General features: G+C 55.1%; 2 protein-coding genes across 9 annotated transcripts in view; both read right to left on the reverse strand.

Moving 5' to 3' along the window:
• Nucleotides 1-2,573: 2,573 nt before the first annotated feature.
• Nucleotides 2,574-3,032, reverse strand: LOC118692653 (proline-rich protein HaeIII subfamily 1-like). The gene has a single exon (XM_036392613.1). It carries the CDS (start codon nt 3,030-3,032, stop codon nt 2,574-2,576), a length of 459 nt encoding a protein of 152 aa, XP_036248506.1.
• Nucleotides 3,033-7,043: 4,011 nt separating this feature from the next.
• The window catches only part of USP31 (ubiquitin specific peptidase 31), a 29,381-nt gene continuing 19,197 nt past the window's right edge, over nt 7,044-17,227 (reverse strand). Inside the window, exons 16-18 of one of the 8 annotated variants that reach the window (XR_004981160.2) lie at nt 15,296-16,851; nt 9,159-9,220; nt 7,044-7,979 (exon numbers count right to left, since the gene is read on the reverse strand). Coding sequence is in view for 2 of the 8 variants with exons in the window: in XM_036392343.2 (XP_036248236.1) it covers nt 15,311-16,851 (1,541 nt within the window). In the remaining 6 variants the exon portion in view is untranslated. Of the gene's footprint in view, nt 7,983-9,158; nt 9,221-9,446; nt 16,852-17,227 lie in introns of those variants that run through there. The other 7 variants (XR_004981159.2, XR_004981158.2, XR_004981157.2 and 4 more) reach the window with 7 other exon arrangements.

Here is a 17,227-nt window from a genome sequence, read left to right on the forward strand (position 1 = left end):
CTTTTTCATCACTTATTGCCCAGGGCATTGTGGCACTGAGGGAAACACAGGCCATTGCTGTGCCACCACCAAACTCAACCTCATCAAAGAACGAAATCAGGTCGGTTTGACAGGACCTACTTCTGTTCAACCACGCTGACAGGCATGAATTTATATTCCCAGGCTCTAATTCTCCCATTAATTGAATTTTGCAGTGATTTTTCCACATGTTTGCCCAGGATTAATGTCAGGCTAATTGGATGCAGTTGTCCGAACCATCTCACTCGCTCACTCTGCTGTCTCTCCGTTTACGCTCTCCTCCCGCCCAACACGAGGCTCCAGCTCCTCAGGATCAAGAGGGAAACTCCAAGGGGAGCTGCTTCTGACTCTGATACAAACCCCTCTGGTCCAGGCTGCCCAGGACCCCGCAGCAGCACCCAGCAGCAGCTCTGTGCTTGCCACACAGCCTCGAGGACAGACACGTCCCCCGTGTGGCACTGCCTGCCCTGCTGCCCTGCACACCACAGCCCTGGAGGGCTTGCAGAGCTGCTGCTTTCCTTGTGCTTTTTTTTCCCCATTTGAAACCTTCTTCTTGAGCATTTAATAGATAATTTGCATCTTGCAGATTAATTTTTAAACAATGTTTTTAATGAAGGAATGAAGGTTCTTGGCTGTGCACATACCTGCATGTGCCACCCATCCTGGCCATATAAACCTCTGCTACTTGTGGAAAAGCTAATTAAAGGTAATCATGAAAACCTCATTAGTCCTCATTTACATAAGTTACACAGAGAAATTTCCTAACCTTTGATCCTGGCCATCACAGTCCATGAGACCTCCCTGCACATTGGTTGAAAGGCAGGAGCACATCTCCAGCCCTGCACAAGCCAAGCCCTGAGCTCTGCTCTGGGCCACAAGGGGAGAGCTGGCCTGGCTGCAGCTGGCAGAGCCCGGGGCTGGCACAGGCCAGGGGCACGGCAAGGGGAGCCTGTCCTGCACTGCAGGCACAGGTCAGCACGTCCTGCCTGCCCTGAGCCTGCGCTGCTGCCCTGCACGAGAGCACACAGGGCCTGACCCTGCCCTGGCATCCCCTTGTCCCAAGAGGTGCCACCTCTGTCACCCCCACCTGACCCGAGGCTTTGCCCCAGCCCCAGCCCAAGTGTCCAGCAACAAGAGCAGCTCTGCTGGGGAGAGAAAAGACCAAGAAATGGCCCTGGGGAACACCAAGTTCCTGTTCCCTGCACATTTCCATCATCTCCAGCATCAGCCTCATCATCACCTCAATAATCCATGCTAGTGGCTACACTGGGGATCAGCACAGCAACTGGTGACAGTGACAGCCACGCTGCCAAGGTGCCCACAAGCCACCGTGTGCCAGCACAGCTCCCTCACACCCCGCAGACCCTGGGCTCTCATGCTCCTGGTACTGCAGCAGTGCAATTAGAACCTGTCATGCCATAAAAATATTGGAGCATTAAATGTATTAGATAAAACTCCCTCTGCTATTACAGTAGCTCACATCCTGGAAATCTGAGCAGTGAGCAGTGCAATTTCACCCAGTGATGGGACTGGATTAAGTTCTCCCCACAAAAGCCTCTTGTTGTATGAAAAAGACCATTAGCAGCCATGGAAATCAATAGGGGCCGGCCGCGGTGCTGCAGCTCAGCCGAGAGCCCCGGGGCCGCTGCCGCGCTCTGGGATGGAGCTGGGCTGGAGCCGGGGCTGGTGCCGCGCTGCTGCCAGCACTGGCAGCTGGCTGGGAGGAGCGATCCCGGAGCCCAGGGAGCCTTCCCGGCCAGGCACAGGCCGGGGGGATGGAGCGCTGCCAGCCCGGAGCAACACTGCGGGGCCCTTCCCGTCCTTCTCCCCACCGCCTCTGCGGCTGCTCAGCTCTTTTCTCTGCAAACGGGGCTGGGAGCTTTTCCCCTCAGCCCTGCAAGGGGCCACTCCAGAGCCCTCCGCTCCAGGGGCCGGGCTGGGAGCTCACGGGGCACTGGGCACTGGCCTTGAGATGGAATTTCCAGTGATCCTCCCAAGGGAATTCACACCCTACAACAAACAGATGCAACGCACAAGGGAGAAGGAAAAGTTTCCTGGGTTTAAAAAAAACACTCAGTAACAGCGAGTGAGGGCAATACATTATTTAAAGGCTTTTCCAAGGAAAGAAAATAATTTCAGCTTAGTTAGCTTTTTAGGACACGCTAGCAGGGAGCAGGGAGCGCGGCGCTGCGGGGCGATGCGCAGAGCCCGCGGCCAAAGGGCACCGGCACCGCGGGCCCGGCCCGGACACGGTGACACGGGGACACGGGGACACGGGGACACGGGGACACGGGGACGACACGGGGACACGGGGACGACACGGGGACACGGAGCCCAGCTCCGTGCTGGGTGCGAGGCCAGGCGCTGTGGGACGCGCTGTGATGGAGGGTGCGGCACGGCAGCTCTGTGGTGCGGGCACGCTGATAAATTAGGTGTCAGCGGCGTTAATCCAGAGCCATTAGCCATGCTGAACGTCCGCATATCATTTGTTAAACTAATGGATCGCTGGAGGTCATTCGGTAATAAGAAAGGGAGAGGAGGGTTGTTAGTTTTTATCAGACATTAATTGGCCAAAATCGATTGCTTGTTTGGCGTCTGCAGTGCTGCGTTTCCCCCAGCAGCCCCCGCCCGGCGGAGCGGCACCGGCAGAGCCCGGCCCGGGCCGGCACAGCCCCGGCGGCGGCGCTGCCTGGGCCGGATCTGGGGCGGACCTCGGCCGGACCTGGGGCGGATCTCGGGCCGGACCTCGGGCGGATCTCGGGCCGGACCTGGGGCGGATCTCGGGAGGACCTGGGGCGGACCTCGGGCCCGATCTCGGGCCGGACCTGGGGCGGATCTCGGGCCGGACCTTGGGCGGACCTGGGGCGGACCTCGGGCAGATCTCGGGCGGACCTCGGGCCGGACCTCGGGCGGATCTCGGGCCGGACCTCGGGCCTGATCTCGGGCGGATCTCGGGCCGGACCTGGGGCGGATCTCGGGCCGCTGCCATCGCGAGCGGCTCGGGCTGAGCGCATCTCGGCCCCGAAGCAGCCGCAGCCCCTCCAGGGCAGCGCCAGCAGCCGCGGACCCGCAGTCCCCACCTCGCCCCATCCCTCCAAGCTCCCCCGGCTGCGGCTCGGAGAAGCAGAAATGAGCTGGGAACCACTCAGGTGATGTCACATTTATCTAACAAGTTTCCAAATGAAAACTAGCATTTGGACTTACTGCATTCAGGCTCAAAATTTGATTACATTTTTCTACAGCTGTAAATCTGCTTTCCTTTCTGCAACATTATTATTAAAGCCAGTATTGAATTGGTGGTGTGATACGTAAAATTTCAATCCTGGCTTTGACATTCCAGGAAGTTAAAAACCAATTACAGTGTGTGCTTTGCCTCAGGACAGAATGAATCATTGAACACAGCCACTTCACCGAGAGAAATTAAAGGCTGAAGCAGCAACATGGGGAAGGTATTACGTTAAAAATCAAAGGTCAATTAAAGAAAAACTGAGTCTATTTTATTTTTACTATTTTGCTTACATTTTCATTCCTTTCTGATGAGCAGGGAGACAAAATAAACCTGCACTTGTATTTATCTGCCAGGTAATAAATCCGGGCTGAAGCTGGTTTCAGGAGCTGAGGGGAAACATTGAGGTGATAAAAACTCCCAATAACCAGCATTAATCTCGCTGTAACGAAGCCAGCACAGCAATAGGGCAGCCCCTGCCCTCCCTGCAGTGGCGGCCGCTCCCGCAGCAGAGAAGGGGTACCCAGGGGACAATGTCCAGTCGCGGTCACTCTGAGCCCACAGGGCCCCCTTTTGGCCCAGCTTGGCTGTGCCGCACGGGGACGGGCGGTGCCGACTGCAGAAGGTGTGAAAGGGGGTGCAGGGCAGACCCTGGAGGGCAAAGAGCTTCGTGCCCCGCAGCCAGCGCCTTCCTGGGCACCGCGGCCCCCGCCGGGTCACGGATGGGGCAGCACCGCAGGTCCCGGGGCACGACCGGCCCTGCAATACAAATCACCTGAGAGGGCAGTGAAGCAGCTGCCCACCCGCCTCCCTGAGAGCTGCAGAGGTGATGCCACAGCCCATGAACCATCCAGCACTGGGGGAAGCCGCCACCAGGTTCCGAACTCCTAACCAGGCACGACAGGAGCTCTGGGCCGTGGCAGGACAGGTGCCACCCGGCCAGGGACAGGTGTTCAGCGCTGTCCCGAGGGCACTGAGCTGTCTCCAAGCTGCGGCAGGAGGTGCTGACCCCTCCTGCCACTCAACAGATCGCTCGTACTTGCCTCGCTCGGCAGCAGCTTGTCATCGCAGATGCCTTCAACATGAGCTCTAATAGATAATCCACACCTTGAAATGCAGTCTATCATCTGCTCGTTACCCTCAATAAATCATTCGCAAAGTATTAAAGTGCTTCAAGACCGTCCTGGGGGCTCCGGGAGTTGCTTTGCAGCGCTCACACTCTGGAGCAGAGGGAGCGGGGCGTTATTCACAGTCTGGAGCACAGAGCGGCGGGGCGAGCCCCCGGCCCCATTGCCACTGCCAACACAACCTGAGCCCAGCTCTGGGAACTCATCAGGGCTGTTGGGAAATGCAGCGCCCTCCGGGGAGCCGGGTCCACAAGATTAAAAACGGGAGCGTTCTGCGGAGTGCTCGCATCCATGCGGAGTGCGCGCCACAGGGACACAGCGAGCTAATGTATTCCCAGACAATTTAGACTCATTTCAATAAAACCACAATTAGATGGCAGCAAATGGCGGGAAGAGCAGCTGTTACAGCACCGGGACACCCAACACAACACGCCCTGGCGCTGCGTGACACAGACAGGGCAGAGCGACCGTCTGCAGGCTGGGAGGCAGGGCTGGAGCTGGGCTGGGAGTGAGGGATGCTCGGGAGCTCCTGCCGGGCTGGAGCTGGGCTGGGAGTGAGGGATGCTCGGGAGCTCCTGCGGGGGCTGGAGCCGGGCTGGGATTAAAGGGATGCTCGGGAGCTCCTGCGGGGGCTGGAGCTGGGCTGGGAGTGAGGGATGCTCGGGAGCTCCTGCGGGGGCTGGAGCTGGGCTGGGAGTGAGGGATGCTCGGGAGCTCCTGCTGGGGCTGGAGCTGGGCTGGGAGTGAGGGATGCTCGGGAGCTCCTGCTGGGGCTGGAGCTGGGCTGGGAGTGAGGGATGCTCGGGAGCCCCTGCGGGGATGGAGCTGGGCTGGGAGTGAGGGATGCTCGGGAGCCCCTGCCGGGATGGAGCTGGGCTGGGATTAAAGGGATGCTCGGGAGCTCCTGCCGGGCTGGAGCTGGGCTGGGATTAAAGGGATGCTCGGGAGCTCCTGCCGGGATAGAGCTGGGCTGGGATTAAAGGGATGCTCGGGAGCTCCTGCCGGGATAGAGCTGGGCTGGGAGTGAGGGATGCTCGGGAGCTCCTGCCGGGCTGGAGCTGGGCTGGGATTAAAGGGATGCTCGGGAGCCCCTGCCGGGATGGAGCTGGGCTGGGATTAAAGGGATGCTCGGGAGCCCCTGCCGGGATGGAGCTGGGCTGGGATTAAGGAGATGCTCGGGAGCTCCTGCCGGGCTGGAGCTGGGCTGGGATTAAGGAGATGCTCGGGAGCTCCTGCCGGGCTGGAGCTGGGCTGGGAGTGCCAGGTGCCCCCTATTCCCAGGGCCCTGCTCCCCAAGGACCCCACGCCCCCAAAGCTGCAGGAACACCCCAGGGGGGTGAAGGCCCACAGGTCTGGGAATCCACAACCAGCCTCAGTCCACAAAGCCACCAGCATCCATCACCAGGGGAGAGCCCCAGGGGCTGGGGGAACTGTGCAGGGACATGTGAAAGGGTTGGGGAGGTTGCCCAGCACCAGAGCCCTTCACTGCCAGCAGTCTCCTGCAGCCCCAGCCCAGCCTGCTGCCCACCAGCTCCTGTCACACACAGCAGAGACCAAGCTCCAGGCAGGAGGGGACATATCATGGACCCAGGTCCTGTGGGGTCAGGGGACCCCAGCCAGACCCTCAGCCACCATGGGAAGGGGCACAGGAGACCAAAAAGGAGCGCCCCACATCTTCAAAAGCCCCTCAGGCCTCCCCTGCCCACAAGGCTGCCCAGCCCAAAGGGCTTCTAATGGTCCCTTTCCCCAACAGCCCCTGTTCCCCTGCCCTGGGGACCCACTGTAAAATGGTAAACCCACCTTGGAATCAGGCTCTGGCTGATGTTGCCATTTCTTCGTAAAGGCTGGGTTTTTGCTCTACGATGGACTAGTTTTATGTTCCCATAAATTGCCAACAGTTAGCCAGATCCCCACAGAGCCAGGATCGATACCTGGCCGAGGGGAAAAAGTGCTGAGGAAGGAAAAGCAATACTCCAATTAGAGCAAAATTTAAGAGTCCAGGGGTAGGGGTGACAGTGCCTAACGTGTTACAATTTATTGACAGCCTCCCAAAGCCTGGTTTGTTCTGGCTCTCAGAGGCAGGCAGGCGTCCCGCCAGCAGCAGCAGGGACTCACACACCCACTCTGCACCCTCAGTCCCGACTGGCACAACCAGGGCCCATTGCTGTGCGGTTTGGCACCTCCAGCCAAACACAGGCTGTTCTTGGCTCCTCTGGTTCACCCATCAGCAGGGCAGCTCTGCTGGCAGCACCACCCTGCAGCCCATGGGACAGTGACAGCCGGCCAGGCCCTGGGGGCACAGGGCCAAGGAAACACCTCAGGGACACACGCCCTCCCCAGGGTGTCAGAGCCCTTGCCCAGCTCTGCATGGTGCAATCCCAGTTAAACACAGCATAATCCCAGCCTGGGAGCGCCAGCTGGGAGCCCCGGCCCCGGGCTCCCCTCCCGAGCCACTCTAAGCATTGCTGAGTCCTGCCCTGCCCCGGGTGCTGCCCACGGACCCTCCGAGTGCGAGGCAGCACAACTGAGCACTCCAAAGTTCCCAGGCGTTCTACAGGGACCTCACACCCCCCTCCCAGGATGGCAGTGGGCTCACTGTTAAATCCTGTGGCCAGAAAACCCAGCTGGATTGGAGAAATGTTGGCAAATACAATAAACACAAGTACATTAACTCTAATTCTGTGAAGCCTTCGGCTATATTAATCTCTCTTTAATGTAATCACCTATAAATAAATGATGACCCCGTGATTTAATATGACATCTGCCATCCCCATTTCCACACAAGCTGTGAAGCAGTGCCTCTGGTACACGGTAGGGGTGGGACTTGTGTGCCAGGACTTGGGCCAGGGCAGCAAGCAGCTCCTCAGCTCAGCACCCAGGGCTCAGCTCCAGCTCACCACTCCCAGCAGGATGGATGGAAACACAGACTGAGGCTCCCTGGCAGGGGCCATGTGTCCCCCAAGGCCCCAGGACCCTATGGGCAAGGGATGATGCAGCACAGCTGTTGATGAACACACCAACATCACCACCTCTGTAACCACCACCAGGAAAGGGGACAGGACAACCCATCTGGGGATTTGGGGAACAGGGGGAGTCACTGACAACTTCCCCTTTGGTGAGCACTGAAGGGCATGGGGGTGATAATGCTGCTCACCTGTGCAACAGCCCCCTCCTGCAAAAATATGCACAGAGGAGGAAAGAGAAAAAGAACCCTTGAGAATCAAAAATCGTGTTGAAAGGTGAGTTTGTTATGCCCAAGCCAGCCCCTGATGCACTGATCCGAGGGCTCACTGGAGCAGGAGGATCCGAGTCCACAGCAGAAAGGGCTGCAGGCACAGGCTGGGGGCACATCATCTTCCATCCTTCGGCCCAGAGGAGACCCTGGGTGGCCCAATCTGTGCCCCCTTTGCCCCGCGACTGGGCAGCTCTCCCAGCCCAGGGGGGTCGCTGCAAGCAATCCACCAAGGACAGAGGTTTCCATTCAGCACCAGGACAGGCAGCCTGTCCTCCTCCTGCCTTGCTCCATCCTCCTCCTCGCTGGGCTCAGGGGTGGCAGCAGGAGCAGCCCATCCTCATCTCCTCTGCATCTGGAGCCACCGCTGCACACCCTGCTAAAGGACAAATGATCTTTAATTAGGACAGAGCTGGAGGAGCTTCAAGCCTCCCGTGTCTGATGATGGCAGAAGCCCCTGAGGCCACCCCAGCCCTCAATACCTCTGGCCATGTTGCAGTCAGGGCTGGCCTCAGGGTCTCCTGGACAAGTGGGGATCTGGCTGGGGGTCTCCTGGCCCCAAATACCACAGGACCTGGGGCCATGTATCCCTCGTGTGGGGAGCTTGGCCTCACTGCCATGGGTGGCAGGGGCATAGGCAGGGCTGGGAGTGGCAGGGACTGCTCTGGCACTGAGCAGCCCCTTCACATGGGGGGCTGAGACACGAGGGATGGATGGATGGATGGATGGATGGATGGATGGATGGATGGATGGATGGATGGATGGATGGATGGGTGGATGATGGATGGATGGATGGATGGATGGATGGATGGATGGATGGATGGATGGGTGGATAGGTGGGTGGATAGGTGGGTGGATGGATGGATGGATGGGTGGATGGGTGGATGGGTTGATGGATGATGGATGGATGGATGCATGCATGGATGGATGGATGGATGGATGGATGGATTGATGGGTGGATGCATGCATGCATGCATGGATGGGTGGATGGATGGATGGATGATGGATGGGTGGATGGATGGATGGATGGGTGATGGATGGATGGATGGATGGATGGATGGATGGATGGATGGATGGATGGATGGATGGATGGGTGGATGGGTGGATGGGTGGATGGGTGGATGGGTGGATGGGTGGATGGGTGGATGGGTGGATGGATGATGGATGGATGGGTGGATGGGTGGATGGGTGGATGGGTGGGTTGATGGATGATGGATGGATGGATGCATGCATGGATGGATGGATGGATGGATTGATGGGTGGATGCATGCATGCATGCATGGATGGGTGGATGGATGGATGGATGGATGGATGGGTGATGGATGGATGGATGATGGATGGATGGATGATGGATGGATGGATGATGGATGGATGGATGATGGATGGATGGATGGATGGATGGATGGATGGATGGGTGGATGGGTGGATGGGTGGATGATGGATGGATGGGTGGACAGGGAGCACTCCCAGCTCAGCCTGAGCAGGTGTGAGCCCTCCAGCACCAAAGGGGAACCCGAGCACATCCCCCTGCCCTGGGGCTCAGGGCCCAACTCACCCGCGCGTGGCTCTGGTGCAGGTCCCACACCCCTCCGGGCAGAGCAGCACGGGGCTGAGGGTCTGTGGAGAGAGAAGCATCAGGAACAGCACAGGGGCAGGAGGAGCCCGAGCCTCCCCTCCCCAGCACGCAGGCTGTGCCCAAGCCAGGCTCTGGGGCTGGTGTCCCCACGGGAGCCCTGGGGCACACAGGGCAGCTCCCGTGCTCCCGCCCTGGGCCCGGAGCAGGCAGGGCAGGAACACAGCAAGGCTGAAGCTGCAGCCTGGAAAAACGCTCACTCAGGCAGGATGCCTAGTAATAAATTTATTGTATTTTATTACATATTCCCCTTTTTGCATTTAATTCCAATTCCTCATATTCAAACTCTTCTTTCTGAAAGAAAATGATTTTCAACATAAAAATATAAATTCTGCATATTAAAAGTGCATACACCTCGAATAATAAAACATACAAATAAATAATAAAAGGCATTGACACAGTCTCATGCAGTTGTCCTCAAATAATTTAAAATTTATGGTACAATGTTCAACCCCAAGTAGACAGCCTGCTTTCCAATTACTGTACAGGTCAAAAACATTAAAATACAGAGGAGAATATCAAAGGTGTGGGAAAGCCCCACGTCCCTGTACCAGGTACAGTGATGTGACATGCAGTTTGAGAACTGTAGATATTCCAGTGTAAAATCTGACATTGTGTCCAGAAGAGAAATTGCATTTGCAACAGGACTTAAAATTCAATTTTAACCAATGGTGAGGCACAGGTGGTGAGCAAATCTGTACAAATTCATACCTGGAAGGCCACAGGACAATAAAGGAGCCACTGGTGGCCTGGATTCCCTTGTGTTACCCTACCCAAGGCAGTGTAGCACCTCCAAAGGGGTTATTGCACTCACAATGGCACACGGGCCTGAGGCCAGCACGTGTGCACTGCAGGGCTGAGTGAGCCGGGACTGGTGGTTACACTTAGTTTTAATCTGTGTCTTTTAAAAAACACTATTTGCAGATAAATTGAGTGCTATCACCTTTTAAAAAATAGAGTCCCTAAGCCTTCAGGTCTAACCAAACATTGTACAAGTCTTCAGGTGCTTTTCTTCTACAAAATAAAGCTCTTAACAGTAACTGCTTTACGATGCTTTTGTTGAGAAAACCATGTAGGACTTTCATCTCACCACAGATTAAAACTAAATTTCAGTTCCCTCCACAGGTATCATTAGATACTGCCAAATTCTTTTGGATTAGTAGGCAAATGACAAAGATTAAAAAAATCCAAACCAAACTAAAATTAAAAAAAAAAAACAAAAAAACAAAAAAACCACAACACCACCCAACAGTGAAATTATTTGGAATGTTGTTTCCACACCCTCTCCATGCCAGCTGACCAAGAGGAGGGCACCAAAGCTGCAGGGCCAAGAACCAGGAGGAGTCCTGGGACCTGCAGGAAGCCCAGGGCAGCTGCTCTGGCCATGCAGCACCCGGGGCTGCCCCGCAGGACACGGCTCCAAGCCCAGCACCAGGGCACTCTGAGCACGGCCAGGCAGCCCAGGGGCTCCCCCAGAGAGAGCAAAGCCCAGCAGCAGCCTGGGCAGCAGGGAACAGCTCCCCTGCCAAGGACACTCACAGCAGCTCTGTGTGCCCCGGGCACCACCCTGCCCCTGCTCACAGCCCCTCACACCGCATGCAATGCCAGGCGGCACACAGAACCCCGAGCAGCTCGCCCTGCTAACAAAAGGAAAAACAACACAAAAGAGAAATCAGTTTGTTCTCATTTCCCTGCTCCAATCCCTCTAACCTTACGTTACGCTGCAGCCTTGTCAGTAACGCAGAATCCTGCAAAGGAAAGAGCCAGAGATGTGCAAAGGAAGCAGAACGCAGGGACATGCTCCTGTGTGCCAGCAGCAGCCGCGCCGAGGCCAGCACAGGCTCCAAGCCTGCTCCAGAGCCACGGCTGGGCTAGAGGCTTGCATAGTTAGTAGGGACATGCAGGGGGACAGCAGGGCCATGCAGGCTGCCTCACACCGAGGACAAGGGCTGGGCATGCTCCAGTTTCAGCTTCAGAAAGCAAAACCCCTGCAGCGACGGCGGATGAGGGCACTTGCAGTGGGAGAAGTGCAATTAAGCTGCTAGCTTTCTATCCTAAGCATCTTGTTTTTATTAATCCGTATTTGATAAGTGTGAAAGGGTTAACAATTTACACACCCAAAGTGAGACACAAGTTACAGAGAACTGCAGGCACCAAATTGTCTATCAAATGTGATTAATACAAATAAAAGGTGCCTCTTCAATACACGTCATTGAAAATGTGCTTATAACTTGAATACTACTAAACACTGTCCAAAAGACACAGCCCAAAAAGGGTAAAAAAAAGTCTCTAGGTGACTCCTGTAGGAATTGAGCACTGGAATGAAGGCGCCGCTCTCCTGCGCCCAGGGGGCCAATTCCAGCAGCAGGAGCGAGTGGCAGACTGGGGATGTGAGGTGAAGTGCAGGTCACAGGCTGGCACAGGCAAACCAACCCAAAGCCAGCTGGAAACACTCTGCCTGAACGCCTGCTTTGCCTTGGAGCTCGCCTGTCTGGGAGCAGGGGCATGCCTGGGCCTCCCTTCCCAGGCATTGCCCATCACTGTGAGCCACACCTTTGCTGCCAGGACCTTGGCAGGAAGGTCCCAGACCCCACCACCCCAGCCAGGCTGGGCAGGACAGACCTGGCAGAGCTGTTCCCATCACACTGAGATGCCCGTGAGACTTCCAGGCCCTACATGCCACCACCCAGGGGAGGCAGAGGTCCCTGGGCAGCACAGCCTCTGGGAGATGGCAGAGCCCACCTCCCCAGCAGCCATGAGTGCTTCTGATGGCCAACAGGAACTTTAAGACGTGACCATGTACATGCAGCTGCTCCAGAACAGCCTCAAGCCACTGCTGCTTGAAGGATCCGTATGCAAAGCCACGGTGGCGTTGGCATCTAGGACTTGGCAGATCCCTCTCTTGAGTGTTCCCTGGTACCATGCCACATCCTGGCAGCTGGACAACACAATACCGTGGACAGGAGCTCCTACACGTGAAAGGGACAAGAGAGAAGTCTGCTTTAAAGCAAGGAGAGAAGACTGATGATTTTCCCCAAATCCCTTTAAGTAGGGCCTGTAATAACCTACATTCCATTTCAGAAACATTTCTCCTACTTCATTGATGGAGTCAGGACTGTAACAGCAACAAGGCTTTGATTAACACTCCCAGACCCACAGCCTTCGACCCTGTCCTGTGCAAGGAAGCTCATTGACTGCTGAAGACGTGTGACAGGGACAGGCAGAGGTGTGCAGTGACAGGAGTGGCTGCTCCCAGGGGCCCTGGTACGGACACAGACACGAGCAGGACTGCACTCCCCACAGGCTCACACTTCCACGCTCTGCCCAGTGCACGTCCCACACGAACTCTGGTGCAGCCTGGTAAGCCAAACCACTTTGCCTGAGGACACCCCAAGCCAAGGCCCCGAGCAGGAAACCCACCAGGAGCAGCCCTCACCCGCTCAGAGACAAGGGTACTGCCAGGGCAGCCCCTCCTGCCTACTCACACTGCAGAGCAAGGAGCCCGGGCACAGAGCTGCCCTTCCAGAGGGACAGAAATCCAGTCTGGCTGCATAGAGAGAGCAGATAGTGCTGGAGCTGGCAGCAATTAGCATCAGGAGTTATGGACAATGTGCAGAAAGAGAGTGAGACTGGCTTCTCATGGGATTGCAGAGGTTCAATTACTTTTATCAGCTGCTGGAATACCAGGACCTCCATCTCCCTTCTACCCAAATGAGAGCTCCAAGGACCATTATCTTGCTACAGATACAAACATTGAACTGGTGTTCAGCTAAAACATGGGTTTGGACATGGTTTCAAATTCCCTTCAGTCAGGCATGCAGCACAGGAGCAAAACCACCTCAAAACCCACACACCAGCTTCCAGTTTAAACTCCTTCAGTGAATGATGACATGAAAAAAAAATGCCATTTGATAAAAATAACCTTTCACAAATGTCCATGGCAAAAATGCACAGAAAGTATTTCTGTCTATTAAAAGATCCCAAACCGAGTCAGTGTAAGCCACCGGAATTACATTCTTGCTAGAAGAGTTGTTACAAGAGAAGAGCCAAGACAGTGTAAGACCTTAATACAGATAAAACCTTAAACAAATACTTCAACATCAACATTTCAGGGAGTAATTTAAGTACTGCAATGTGAAGCAAGTCTTATCTGCTCTGCTGGATGTAACAGAAAATAATCCATGAATAATCCAAGTCATACATTTCAGAAGCAAGCAATGCAATCTTTGCTTCTCGTTGCTGCAATAAATGAGACTGAAACAATGCCCGGGTGAAGGAATGCATGAGGGGACAGTCATGTCTGGGTTGGAACAGGCAGGGCATTACACCTCAGGCCGTGGGCACTGCTGGAGCACGGGGAGGGGATGCAGCAGGACATCACCAGGACCCTGCAAGGGCTCCATGGCAGGTGGGCTCATCCCACACTGACCCAGCCCGATGGCACTGCCAGCCCAGCCCCACACACATGAGGAGCCTGCTACCCCCAACCCCTCCCTCCCAAGCTTGCTGCAGGTGTGTGGTGAGCAGAAAACTGATGATAGAGCAGCAAGGTGTCCTGGGGGCAAGGCTGCCTGCAGGGCAAGCAGGACCTCAGCAAGGGAGGTGGCAGAGGCCAGTTGGTTATGCTGATGGGACAGAGCACACACGTCCCTGGCCCCAAGCTCTGCCATTGGGCTGGACAGGCACAGACCTCGCTCAGCACATTGCCCAGCTTGTCACAACCTACACGACAGGCTGTGGATAAAGGATATGCAGCACATCAATAAAAACTCATGGATTTAAAAAGAAAAAAGGATTACACCACATGTATGTAAAAGGACTTAAGAAATCCACCTTAAGAGGAACCTTACAGAACTTGAGGAATCTCCCCTGTAAGAAGGGCATGTAAACAAAGACATCAGTAGATGTAGTGTTTTGACCCTGGTGGAGGCTGTCATCCAAACAAGAAGGGGAACCTTCCATGGAGGGACATGTGGCAGCCAGTCCCATGGGGAGGGGACAGGCATGCCAGAGGGAAGAATGTACAGCACTCTGGGGAACAGGAAAACTGCCCCTCCAACCCACACAAAGGGGCCTGTCAAAGCATGCTCAGAGAGGGCAGGATGACACTGGATCTAAACATCACCCCTAGAGATAACGGAGGCTTAATTACACCACTACGATAAGGGTCTGAGCACATTAGGAAATGCTTCCCAGGAGTTGGAACAGGGGCATCCTGACAGCATCATGGCCATCCAGGTGTGTGGACATAACTCTCCCATGGCACTGCTTCCACAGGACAAGCTGGCCAGCAGCTGCTGCCCAGGGATTTCTTCTGTTGTTTAGTAGAGCATTTCAGAAGAAAGTAGTGAAACAGGACAGGCCAGAGGCTGCCTTAGGTATGGACAAAGCAAAACTCTCCACAGACACAGCGACAAAAACTGCAGGTTACATTTCAAACTTCCTGCTGTTGGAATGCAAAAAGGAAAACTATTACACAGACGTGCACAGAGACACACAGGTACCTTTCTGTCCGTCACTAATGCTAGTCCCTCCTATACTGGCTGAGTATATACCTGAGAAACAACATTAGTGTTGAAATATTGCCCTTTAGAAAGCTTGGAAATGGAGGGGAGCAGGGACAGAGAGTTGAGAGCAGAAAGAAGCGACAGTCTCTCCAGTTTCCTTCGCATCCTCCACAGCTCAGAACAAGGCCATACACCAGTGTGGACACAGCCCACTCAGAACAAGACCAAAGGAATATCAGTTCACAGCTCTACAAAGCACACCAGTGTCAGTACAACTGCGGGCAGGTCCCAACCCTCAAATCTGAAGAAAGTTGTTGCACTTTCGACAGAGACTCCTGTACAAGTGCTATGGGACAGCTGCATTCATGTTCAGCAATGACTCCAGCTAGGCTACTTGCACCAGTGCTGGCTGCCTGTGGCTATTTGGTTTGATGGCAGAATCAAAGGCGCTTTAACAACTTGCAGTTAACTTCTCCTCAAAACATACATTAGGCACATGAACAAAAATCAAGAGCTCAGAATAAATTAGCTTCTCAGCAGAAGAAAAGACACCTGGATTGCAGCATTTCACTGAGGTTCCAGAGAAGGCCGTACAGACACCTGCATGCTGGAAGGTAACTTTTTCAGCGGCTTGTCAGCAGCCTGCTTGCCACTGGAAGGAGGAGACTGGACTCTGGGATCTAGCTGGGAAGACTTGGACTTGCGACTGGATAGCAGAGAATGTTTGTTAGATGTGGCATCTTTTGAGACAAGTTTTTCTTTTGTAGTAATGTTGGCATTGGTTTGAGAGGCTGGTGGGACACCGCCTTTCTCCGGTTTGTCCTCCAGCACATTTTTACTGCCTGACTTGGAACTGACACTCCCTGTCTTTTTTGAAAGCATTGTTGTCTTCCCCAGGTCTGCCGACCTCCGTGTCTCCTTCTGCCTTAAGGCTGATTTAAAGAAAGACAAACCCTTCTCTTCCGACTTGCTGTCCCTCTTCAGCCCAGAGCGCGCGGCGGCGCTCGGGGAGCGCAGGTTGGCCATGGAGGAGCTGCGCACGTGCTTGCTGTCCACTGCCCTGCTGTCACTCCTGGAGTGGCTGATCCGTGGGGAGCTCGTCCTGGAGCCGCTGGTGACGCTCATTTTATCTGAGCCCAGGCTGACCTTGGAGCCCTCCCTGCTGAGGCTGCGCTCCAAAGTCCGGCTCTTCCCAGAGGAAGAGCCCTTAGTCAATGAGCCTGATGGGGTTTTCTTGGCAGCCGTGGAGGATGGAGAAGAACCTGACTTCTGCTTCTGTGCAGCTGAAGGGACAGATGCCTCCAGGGGCTTTGTGCTGTGCTCCTTCCTGGCCTGCGTGGGAGCAGGAGACCCGTGTCGCCCGCTGACCCTAGAGGAGTCTGCCTTACTTCTAGACCGGGAAGCTTTCTGAGAGCTCTTCAGTGGAGGAGAAGAGTGAGAGACTTTGGTCTCTTGGGTAGCTAAGACTGTCCTTCCCTTCCTCAAACTTTTGTCTGGCTCAGAAGCTCCTTTGGAGCTGTGACCCTTCTTAGGGGTGTCATGTGCCTTCTCTGCAGCCAGCCCCGTCCCAGCTGGGGCTTTCACCTCCTTCACTGGAGAGCTGTCCACAGAATCGCTCTGGTCAACAAAGGCGATTTGATTGTTGTTATCAAAAGGGTCCAGAGCAGGGTGACTCCTGTCTGGCTGCACAGAGCTTTTACCATAGCCATCTGAAAGGTCTGAGCTCGATGTCCTTACAACGGACTCTTCCCTGAACGCCCCTTCCATGACAGCCAAAGGGGCTCTGCGAGCTGTCCTGTGCTCTCGCCGACTGCTGTCACAGGGCTCCAAGTAGCTGCTAGAGAGGTTCCTCAGGCTGCCAAAGCACGAGGTGGAAACTTTGTCATCAGCAGCTTCCCCAATCTTCTCCAGAGTGGAAGCAGAGGTATGTACTGGGGAATCTCCAGAGAAGCGTGATGGGGAGTTGGAGCGGAACTGCAGCTTTGCAGAGAGCGACCACGAGGGCCTGACACCATTTTCACTCACTGCCAGCGGGCTGGTGACAGAGGATCTGGATGACAAGCTCTGACGCTGGACACTCCTTACAAATGGTCGAGTTGAAAATCCTCCTGCAGAGAAAGCAAGTGACAGTCTCAATGGGAAAGCCAAGGCTGCAGCTGGCTTACCCCACCCATGCACATTTCCCCACGAGAGCCAAGAAGCCCACCCACACCTCACTATGTGTCTCCCCATGCAGGCTGCAGGCACAGCTTCTTGCACAGAAGCTGAATGAGGAATCCAACAACTGTTACGTGCTAGGGGTCACCCAGGAGCAGCTTTCTGAAGCCTCTAACTGATAACCCAGATTCTTTTCTCATCCCTGTGCACCAGATCAAACACAAGGTTCGCACCTCAGAAGTCCTTGAAACTGGCAAGATCACCAGCTAGGGTTATGATTCTGTATTAAAGAATATTTCCCAGAGCATTCTATGAAAGGCAAAGTAG

Source organism: Molothrus ater, chromosome 16 (genome assembly GCF_012460135.2).
Source record: "Molothrus ater isolate BHLD 08-10-18 breed brown headed cowbird chromosome 16, BPBGC_Mater_1.1, whole genome shotgun sequence".
Classification (NCBI taxonomy): Eukaryota; Metazoa; Chordata; class Aves; order Passeriformes; family Icteridae; genus Molothrus; species Molothrus ater.

What these genes read in the sequence shown, in the direction of transcription:
- LOC118692653 (XM_036392613.1), bottom strand. Translation starts at nt 3,032, where the DNA reads ATGCGCTCAGCCCGAGCCGCTCGCGATGGCAGCGGCCCGAGATCCGCC.